This window comes from Pristis pectinata, chromosome 6 (assembly GCF_009764475.1).
Source record: "Pristis pectinata isolate sPriPec2 chromosome 6, sPriPec2.1.pri, whole genome shotgun sequence".
Lineage (NCBI taxonomy): Eukaryota > Metazoa > Chordata > Chondrichthyes > Rhinopristiformes > Pristidae > Pristis > Pristis pectinata.
This window is the reverse complement of record NC_067410.1, coordinates 59526488-59537615: the sequence shown is the minus strand read 5'-3', so window position 1 is coordinate 59537615 and position 11128 is coordinate 59526488. Positions and strand designations below refer to the sequence as shown.

The 11128-nt window shown below is 45.9% G+C and overlaps 1 protein-coding gene across 5 annotated transcripts in view; it reads right to left on the bottom strand.

The window, feature by feature from the left end:
* Positions 1-6965: 6965 nt before the first annotated feature.
* The window catches only part of LOC127571475 (cilium assembly protein DZIP1L-like), a 183021-nt gene continuing 178858 nt past the window's right edge, over positions 6966-11128 (bottom strand). For all 5 annotated transcript variants that reach the window (XM_052017870.1, XM_052017872.1, XM_052017871.1 and 2 more), the window contains exon 17: positions 6966-7366. In XM_052017870.1, coding sequence (XP_051873830.1) covers positions 7275-7366 — 92 coding nt within the window. In that variant the 3' untranslated portion in view covers positions 6966-7274. The remainder of the gene's footprint in view (positions 7367-11128) is intronic.

Below are 11128 nucleotides of genomic sequence, written 5' to 3'. Positions count from 1 at the left end.
GATTACAGTGCAAGGCCACCAGGACATACAGACACTGTGATTTTTGCGCTGTAATGGTGTAAGCACCTCAATGGGAATGTCCCACATTGTTCAAATGCTGTCATAGTTAACAGTGTATCGGGGGAAGCAGACTTCTGGACTACTAATAGCACTTCATTAATCAAAGTCTAATCACCCTCTTCCATCTGGAAGTCTGGTTAATCAAACTTGTATAAACTTTCAGTCAGGACTAATTGCCTAATTCATCTCTGGTTGAGTAAACTATACACAAAAATAGACCAGCCAATACTCCTACTTAAATGTCATTAAACTCAATTACACTCATTAGTTAATTTGTCTTGTCCTTATTTAATGCTCTGGTTTTCAGCATAATTACACTCCTCTGTAACACTTTCGGTCTGGTGGGGGTGGTCTTGAAAACTTCTAAAGGTTGGGTGGGGTCCCAGCATAAACTGATCAGTAGAGATGTCTGGTTTATCCCCAGCCCTGAGGTGTGGGCCAGAGTTAATTGACCATGTGGTTGACAGAACAATGTCAGGCTGGGTCTGCTCATACAAGGTATGGTCATTGGGATAAGCCAGCAGAAAGAGGTTTGATCCACCTTGGGACAGTACTCACAGTACAATGCTTTTTGTCTCTTCTGCTCGAAGAAGGGCACAGTCTGAAGAGCAGAGCTAAACTGTTCACATGGATTGTTAGGAAACACTCCCTTCCACAGATAGATGGAACTTCACACTCCTCCTCCAAAATGCTGCTGTGGCATTTGAGTCATTGAGTGATAGAGAAATACAGCATGGACACACAGGGCCTTCAGCCTAACGAGTCCACGCCAACCACAGTGCCCACTCAGCTCGTCCCAAATTCCTGCATTTGGCCCATATCCCTTTAAGCCCTGCCCCTCCATGCACCTATCCAAGGGGTTCTTAAATAATCCTACTGTACCTGCCTCAACCACTTCCTCTGGCAGCTCGTTCAATATACTCACCACGCTGTGTGTGAAAAAGTTGCCCCTCAGGTCCCTTTTGAATCTTTCCCCTCTCACCTTAAATCTATGCCCCATAGTTTTGGACTCCCCTACCCTGAGGAAAAGACAGTTACCATCCATGTTATCTGTGCCTCTCATAATTTTAAACATTTCTATAAGGTCGGCCCTCATCCTCCAATGTTCCAAGGAATAAAGACCTAGCCTGGCCAACCTCTCCCTATAACTCAGGCCCTCTAGACCTGACAACATCCTTGTAAATCTTTTCTGCAGATTAACTATGTCTTCCACTTTAACCACGTCTTTCCTATAACAGGGTGACCAAAACTGTACACAGTACTACAAGTGTGGCCTCACCAACGACTTATACAACTGCAACATAATGTCCCAACTCCTGTACTCAATGCCCTGACTGATGAAGGCCAGCGTGCTAAATGCCTTTTTCACCACCCTGTCTACCTGTGACGCCACTTTCAACAAACTATGCACTTGTACTCCTCGGTCCCTCTTTTCCATTACACTCCCTAGTACCCTACCATTCATAGTACAAGTCCTACGCTGGTTTGACTTTCCAAAATGCATCACCTCATACTTATCTGTATTGAAATCCATTTGCCACTCCTCGGCCCACTTCCCTAACATCAAGATCCCCCTGTAATCTATGATAACCTTCTTCACTATCAACAACACCTCTTAATTTCCTGTCATCTGCAAACTTACTGATCAAGCCTTGTGCATTCGCATCCAAATTATTTATATAAATACGAATAACAAGGGTCCCAACACCGACCCTTGCGGCACACCAGTAGCCTCCATTCAGATAAACAACCTTTAACCACCACCCTCTGCTTCCTACTCCGAGCCAATTTTGAATCCACCTAATTAGCTCCTCCTGGATTCCATGGGACCTAACCTTCCAGACCAGCCTACCATGTGGGACCTTGTCGAAGGCCTTGCTAAAGTCCAAATAGACAACATCCACTGCCCTACCCTCATCTACCTTTTTGTTACCTCTTCAAAAAGCTCTAAAAGTTTCGTCAAGCACAACTTTCCACGCACAAAGCCATGCTGACTCCTCCTAATCAGACTCTGTCTATCCAAATGCTGGTAGATCCTGTCCCTCAGAATTCCCTCCAGTAACTTCCCAACTACTGATGTCAGGCTGACCAACATGTAGTTCCCTGGCTTATCCTTGCTACCTTTCTTAAGCAACGGAACAACATTAGCCGCCAGGCTTTGGGAATTTCATCAGTGTCTAATGATGAAGCAAATATCTTAGCAAGGGTCTCTGCAATTTCTTCTCGAGCCTCCCACAAAGTCCAAGGATGCACTTGGTTAGGCCCTGGGAATTTATCCACCTTAATGCGCTCTAAGGCTGCAAATACCTGGTAAATTGAATTTCCTCCAAAACAGGTCCACTAGTTTTCCTTATCTCTTGAACAACCATGATTTTTTCCTCAGTATACACCGAGGAGAAATACTCATTAAAAATCCCATCCATCTCCTGTGGCTCGAGACATAGGCAGCCCTGCTTATCTCTAAAGGGACCTACTCTCTCCCTAGCCACTGTTTTACTCTTGAAACAGCTATAGAACCTCCTGGGATTTTCCTTGACTCTACCTACCAGATCCATCTCATACCTTCTCTTTGCCCTCCTGATTTCCCTCATGAGTATTCTGTATCTTTTTATAGTCCTCAAGGGATTCACTCATCCCTGACCTCCTAAACCCAGTGTGTGCTTCCTTCTTTTTTTGACCAGAGCTTCAATATCCCTCATCAGCCAAGGTTCCCCAAACTTGCCAGGTTTACCCTTCACCCTAACAGGAACACGCTGCTCGTGGACTCTTGATATCACACTCTAAAAAGCCTCCCACTTGTTATTTGTTCCTTTCCCTTCAAATAATCTCTGCTATATCCTGCCAAAAACCCCCAAAAGTAGCCCTACTCCAGTTTAGGACCCTAACCTGTGGATCTGTCCTATCCTTTTCCATCACCATCTTAAAACTAATAGAATTATGGTCACTAGAGCCATGGTGCTCCCTGACTGCCACTTCTGTTACTTGCCCTACCTCATTCCCTAAGAGAAGGTCCAGTATTGCAACCTCCCAAGTAGGGCCCTCTATATATTGACTCAGGAAACTTTCCTGGACATATTTCACGAATTCCACCCTGTCCATGCCTTTAATACTCTGGGTAGTCCAGTCAATACCAGGGAAATTAAAATCTCCCACAAGTACAACCCTAATATTCTTACAACTATGAGCAATTTCTCTACTCACCTGCTCACCAAGTTCCCATTGACTGCTGGGGGGTCTATAATACAGTCCCACTAGAGTGACCCTCCCCTTTTTGTTTCTAAGCTCTAAGCTTGAGTTGTGGTCATGCACCACGGAAACAGGCTCTTCAGCCCATTAAGTCCATGTCAACCATCAAGAACCCATTTGCACTGATCCTACACTAATTCCATTTTATTCTCCCCACATTCCCAACAACTCACCCCAGATTCTACTACTCACCTACACACCAGGGGCAATTCATAGCAGCCAATTAGTCCACCAACCCACACATCTTTGGGATGTAGGAGAAAACTGATGGAAACCCACGCGGTCACAGGAGAACATGCAAACTCACAGGCAGCACCGAGGCCAGAATTGAACCCTGGTCTCTGGAGCTGTGAGGCAGCAGCTTTACCTGTTGAGCCACTGTGCCGCCTGTTTTAGTCCTGATGTTTGGCAGCAGTGTAAAGGGTTTGGCATCCAAGGCAGGTTGATTAAGATATAGATCAGCTGTGATCTAAGTGAATTGCAGAACAAGTGTGAGCTGCTGAAGGCCGCCTTCTGTTCCTCTGTACTGAGAATCAAAACTCATAGAATTGGTTTCCCAGCAAGAGCAGGTCCCTTCGGGAGTCAGTTGCATCTCCATTGGTAACTTCTGTCTCACAGCTGAATGGTGATGGTTCCTCCTTTTTCCTTCCTCTTGAGGAAAAATAAAGATTTGAAAAATTTGTATTAAAGCTGTCCATTTCACCACCTGTATCTTATAGTCACTTCCATACCATTTTAACAAAGCTCAACAGCCAGTTTGTATACAGACACCTACAAACAGCAGTGATAATGAGTCGATAATCTGGTTCTGTGATACAGAGTCAATGATACACAATGGTCAGCATGGTTTCTTAACTTTAATAACGCAACAGGAGTATTTAAAGAGTAGCCAGGTGCATGGTTTAATATTTCATCTCCAATAATGCAGCACACCCTCACCACTGCACTGACTCTCAGCCCAGATTTTGATCTCAAATTTCTGGTGGTGCTTGAAGACACAACCACCAGACTGTGAAGCAAGAGTTACCACTGGAGACGCGACTGACTCATGAAAGCACTGGCTCTTTCTGGGGGACTAATTCCATGGGTTCTAAGTTTCAATGCAGGAAACCAGAGACCTTCAACAATTTATCCAATTCATTTAGATCACGGCTGATCCATATCTTAATCAACCTGCCTTGGATCCTGAACTCTTTACACTGCTGCCGAAGAATCAGAACTAAAGCAGGTGGCACAGTGGCACAACTGGTAGAGCTGCTGCCTCACAGCTCCAGAGATCTGGGTTCAATCCTGACCTCTGCTGCTGTCTGTGTGCTCAGGTTTCCTCCCACATCCCAAAGACACGTGGGGTTGGTAAGTTAATTGGTCTCTCTTAAATACCCACCACCCTCATGATGTTAAAGCGAAATATTGCAGAGGTAGCAACAAACAGTTTGGAAGCTTCCCATTCTTCATCTTGATTGGTCTCAACCCGAAACATCGACTGTCCATTTCCCTCCGTAGATGCTGCCTGACCTGCTGAGTTCCTCCAGCTCTTTATGTGTTGCTCCAGATTCCAGCATCTGCGATCTCTTGTGTCTCCATATTACATATGTAAAAGCCTTTTGGGAGGCTATTACCATCAGAGACATCATCATAGAGACAGACAGAGACAGAAAAAGGCCTTTCAAGTCACTGATTCCGCACCAACCATCAACCACTGTTTACACTAATCCTACATTAATCCCACTCGAACCAATTTACAGTGGCCAATTAATTTATCTATCTGTATGACGTGGGAGGAGATCAGAGCACCCAAGGGAAACCAATGCGATCACAGGGAGAGCGTGCAAACTCCAGATGCTCAGCACCTGAGGTCAGAATCGAACACAGGTCTTTGGCACTAAGAGGCAGCAGCTCTATTAGCTGCACCACTGTGCTGCCCATGGTGTCTCTTTGGCCTACTGGTGCAGACCAAATGTGTCCATCTTGAGCCTCTCCTCCACCTCATTTCTAAGAACTACAAACCCTGACCCAGGAGACTGGAATACATTTAGGTTCCCATGTTCTTGAATGAAACACGGGAGGGAGCACTTATCCAGGGAGGTGGGGTGGGAGGTTTTCTTATATATATTTGCACCTGCTCACCGATGCCCTGTTTGGGACTACTTGGGACCAGACCTCATCACCAGCCTTGGTCCAAATGCGGACCAAAGACCTGAAGTCTGGAGGTGAATTAAGGCTGCCTTGATATCACAGTGACATTTGACCCCATGTGGCATGAAGCAGCCCTGATAAAGAGGCACTGACGGGCATCAAGCAAAAAACACTCCAATGGTTAGGGACCAGAAGGAAGGCAGTTGTGATTGCTGGAGTTCAATCACTGATTGGGAGCAGGGAAGTTCTGTGCCTTGGCTGGGAACCTTCATCAGGAGAAATCTAAATATTTCAATGGAAAGGCTACTCTAACCTCCATGCAGAGGCTGGACACGAGAACCTCACACTACCTTGCCTGGAACAAATACTTTTCCACCATCTGGAAAGCAGGGAGGCAAGAAGGGTATTGTACTCGCAAGGAAGCATTCAAACGCATGGTAAACATTAGTCCCAGCAGGTTGGGATAAACTGAAATACCGAACTAGACTCGGAGATTAAAGGGCTCACTTAAGTCTCTATGTTCCTGAAACAAACACAAATGTTATTCAAGCTGCTCTTGTTCAAAGTATCACTAGTATCACTGTCAGGTCATCGGGCAATCTATTCAGGTCAAACTTTGTATTAACTCACAAGCAGGATCAGAACTATTGAATAAGTTATCAGGGAAAGCGTAGAAGGAGGGAATTTCAACATGATGGGTTTCTGCAGAGAGAGAAAGAGATAGAACTGCAGGGGCAGGGGGCATTGCATTGTTTTGCATTGCAATCTATTAAAAGGAACAGATTTGTTGGGCTTTTTGTATTCCTAAAAATTCCTGAAATTCTGGAGAGGTTTCCCTGGCAACCGATCAATGGAACATTAGGAGCAATCCAAATGGCCTTCTGTGGCATTCCTCCAGAGATCTCACCTATTGTGGTTGAGGATCAAGAGAATCCTATGGCATATAGTGTAGCAGTTAGCATAACACTTTACAGCACCAACAACCCGCGTTCAATTCCCGCTGCTGTCTGTAAGGAATTTGTACGTTCTCCCTGTATCTGTGTGGGTTTCCTCCGGGTGCTCCAGTTTCCTCCCACATTCCAAAGATGTACGGGTTAGGAAGTTGTGGGCATGCTACGTTGGCGCCAGAAGCGCGGCGAAACTTGCGGGCTGCCCCCAGAACACTCTACGCAAAGGATGCATTTCACTGTGTGTTTCGATGTACATGTGACTAATAAAGAAATCTTATGTTATCTCACATCCTGCATTAAGAAGAGTTCTGACTGGCCACTAACTTGTAGTGTAGCATATAGGCTCACACACAGTTTGCTTGCAGCTACCAGACAGACAGAAGCATCCTTAACTTTAGAGGTATGGGATGAATATGGGTATGGAATAAAATGGCAGGAATGCCAACATTCCTGGAATCCCTAGCCAGTAAGGATTAACCTCCAGGAAACTCTGGGAGCAATGGTAAAGAGAAATCAGAAGATTTATTTTATGAATACATTCCTTTATTAAATATAAAAATATTGGGCTGTGACTCAATCAAATCAGTCACTTGAGCAGTGAAGTCCATTTGCTTTCCTATCACAGAGGAAGGCAGTGAGGGGCAGGTACCCAGCGGGTCAGTGGTGGGAGTGTGGGGAAGAAGGTGGCAGCTCATCTCATGAAGTCTCCAGGATGTTACTCCACCAGAGCTGACAAACAGGCAATTCAAGTTAACAGGCAGGTCCACAAGGAGGTGCCTTTTCATGAGACCCACCACATCTACTGGGTTCGAGGGGACGAGAGCTGAGGGAACGAGTCTGAAGAGGAACGGTTCTCTCGACTGAAGCGATTCTCGCCAGTGGTCAGGGAAAGTTCAGTTCGGAGTCACTGATGTCCGTCACGGTGGCAAAACTGCTGCTTTTCAGTGAAGTACTCATGATGGCCTCCTTCTGCCCTGGAACAGGAAGGAAATCAGGTCAGCTTTGTATTCAGCTGGCTCAGAAGCTAATCAGATCCACCTTCAGTTCCTGCACTCCATCTGCCATTTGCTAATGCCAGTAAAACCACTGTCACTTACCCCCATGCATTGTCCGAAGGCAAAATGGAACATCTTTAACTCCTTCATTGGCTGGGGCTACTGCTGGGAATGCCAGCATTTATTGTTCCTCCCTAATTGCCCCAGGATTGAGGAGGCATTTAAGAGTCAACCACATTGATGAGGCTAGGATCAGATATCAGCCAGGGTGGGTAAGGAGGGAAGATTTCCTCTCCACTATGATCATGGCTGATCTATGCTGGTCTCAACTCCCCTTCTGTGCCAGTTCCCCATAACCCTCAATTCCTCGATCTTTCAAATATCTTTATAAATATTTATAACTATATCTAATGATCTGATCTCCACCTCCCTCTGGGCCAGAGAATTCCAGATTCACCGCCCTCTCAGAGAAGAAATTTCTATACACCTCAGTTTTAAATGACCGGCCCCTTATTTTGGAGCTATTTCCCTTATTCATGACTCTCCCACGAGTGGAAACAACTCAACACCTACCCTGTCAAACCATCTTAGGATCTTATGCGTTTGAATAAAGTCACCACTCATTCTTCTAAACTCCAAGGAATACATATCCCAACTGTCTAGCCTCTTTTGATAAGGACAACTTCTCATCCCAGAAATTAACTGGGTGAATCTCCTTTGGACTGCCTTCAATAAAGAACATAGAACAGTACAGCACAGGAACAGGCCCTTCGGACTTGCAGGGATCAAGCAGCAGTAGCCAGGTCTCTGGCACTGGGACCGGTCCTGCTGCTCAGAAGGGAAGGGAGGAGAAGAGGAAGGCAGTAGTGATAGGCGACTCAATAGTCAGGGAAACAGATAGAGGTTCTGTGGAAGTGACCATGAATCCAGATGGTATGTTGCCTCCCAGGTGCCAGGGTCCGGGATGTCTCTGATTGGGTCCACAGTATTCTTGAGCAGGAGGAGGAACAGCCAGAAGCCGTGGTTCATGTTGGTACCAACAACATAGGTAGGAAGAGGGATGAGGTCCTGAATAGTGAGTTTAGGGAGCTAGGCAGAAGGCTGAAGAACAGGACCTCAAGGGTAGCAATCTCAGGATTGCTGCCAGTGCCACGTGATAATGAAGGTAAGAATAGGAGGAGATGGCAAATAAATGCGTGGCTGAGGAGTTGGTGCAGGAGGGAAGGTTTTAGATTTTTGGATCATTGGGATCTCTTCTGGGGAAGGTGGGACCTGTATAGAGAGGACGGGTTACACCTGAACCCAAGGGGGTCCAATATCCTTGCAGGCAGGTTTGCTAGGGTGGTTCGGGAGGGTTTAAACAGAGGGGTAGGTCAGAGGAAGGAGTGGATGTGGAAAAGTCAGATCTAGCATGTAGAGAGGCTTTGAGGAAGGAGAAGCAGAGTACAGGGTATAAAAGTAGAAAGGTGGATGGGCTAAAGTGCATTTACTTAAATGCAAGAAGTATCAGGAATAAGGATGATGAACTGAGAGGTTGGATAAGTACATGGGACTATAATATTGTGGCTCTTGCAGAGACTTGGCTGTCACCAGGGCAGGAATGGATGTTGAATATTCCAGGATTTCAGTGTTTTAAAAGGGATGGGGGGGGAGGAAGAAGACGAGGAGGCGTGGTGATACTGGTCAGGGACACTTACAGCGGCAGAAAGGGTGGATAATGTAGAAGGATCCTCTCTAGGGTCAGTATGGGTGGAAGTTAGGAACAAGAAAGGAGCAGTTACTCCACTGAGAGTATTCCATTGGCCCCCCAGTAGCAGCAGGGATACTGAGGAGCAGATTGGGAGGCAGATTTTGGAAAGGTGCAAGAATAACAGGGTTGTTATCATGGGAGGCTTCAACTTCCCAAATATTGATTAGCACCTGCTTAGTGCCAAAGGTTTAGACGGGGCAGAGTTTATTAAGTGTGTCCAGAACGAATTGCTGTCACATTATGTTGACAGGCCGACTGGAGGGAATGCCATATTAGATCTAGTATTAGGTAATGAACCGGGACAGGTGACAGATCTCTCGGTGGGTGAGCGTTTGGGGGACAGTGACCACCACTCCCTAATTTTTAGCATTGTCATGGACAAGGATAGGAGCAAAGAGGACAGGAAGATATTTAATTTGGGAAGGGCAAATTATGAGGCAATAAGGCTAGAACTTGAGAGTGTAAATTGGAATGACAGTTTTGAAGCAAAGTGTACTACGGAGATGTAGTCATTGTTTGGTGATCTCTTGCAGGATGTTAGGGATAAATTTGTCCCAGTGAGGCAGAGAAAGAATGGCAGGGTGAAGGAACCATGGGTAACAAGAGAGGTGGAAAAACTAGTTAGGATGAAGAAGGCAGCATACATAAGGTGTAAGCAGCAAGGATCAGATAGGGCTCGTGTAGCAAGGAAGTATAGAGTAGCAAGGAAGGAACTTAAGAAGGGGCTGAGGAGATCAAGAAGGGGACATGAAAAGGCTTTGGCGAGTAGGGTTAAGGAGAATCCCAAGGCTTTTTTCACATACGTGAAGAGCAGAAGGATGACAAGAGTTAAGGTAGGGCCGATTAGAGACAAAGGTGGGAAGATGTGCCTGGAAGCTGTGGAAGTGGGTGAGGTTCTCAATGAATACTTCTCTTCAGTATTCACCAAAAAGAGGGGCCTTGATGACACTGAGGACAGTGTTGGTAAGGGTAATGTTCTAGAGCATGTAGATATCAAGCGAGAGAATGTGTTGGAGCTGTTAGAAAATATTAGGACAGATAAGTCCCCGGGGCCTGACGGAATATTCCCCAGGCTGCTCTGCAAGGCAAGGGAGGAGATTGCTGAACCGTTGGCTAGGATCTTTGAGTCCTCGTTGTCCACGGGGATGGGTACCGGAAGATTGGAGGGTGGCAAATGTTGTCCCCTTATTCAAAAAAGGTAATATTGGTATTGGTTTATTATTGTCACTTGTACCGATGTACAGTGAAAAGCTTGTCTTATAAACTGATCGTACAGGTCAATTCATTACACAGTGCAGTTACATTGAGTCAGTACAGAGTGCATTGATGTAGTACAGGTAAAAACAATAACTGTACAGAGTACAGTATCACAGCTACAGGGAAAGTGCAGTGCAACAAGGTGCGAGGTCACAACAAGGTAGATCGTCACAACAAGGTGGATAGTAGGGATAGTCCAGGGAATTACAGACCAGTGAGCCTTACGTCTGTGGTGGGCAAGCTGTCGGAAAGGATTCCAAGAGATAGGATCTATGAGCATTTAAAGAATCAAGGACTGATTAGGGACAGCCAGCATGGCTTTGTGAAGGGAAGATCATGTCTCACAAGCCTGATAGGGTTCTTAGAGGTGGTGCCTAGGAAGATTGATGAGGGTAGTGCAGTAGATGTGGTCTACATGGATTTTAGTAAGGCGTTTGACAAGGTCCCACATGGTAGGCTTCTTCACAATGTCAGGGGGCATGGGATCCAGGGAGGCTTGGCCGTGTGGATTCAGAATTGGCTTGCCTATAGAAAGCAGAGGGTTGTGGTGGAGGGAGTGCATTCAGATTGGAGGGCTGTGACTAGTGGTGTCCCACAAGGATCGGTTCTGGGACCTCTACTTTTCATGATATTTATTAATGACTTGGATGAGGAGGTAGAAGGGTGGATTAGCAAGTTTGCAGACGACACAAAAGTCGGTGGTGTTGTGGATAGTGTGGAGGACTGTCAAAGAT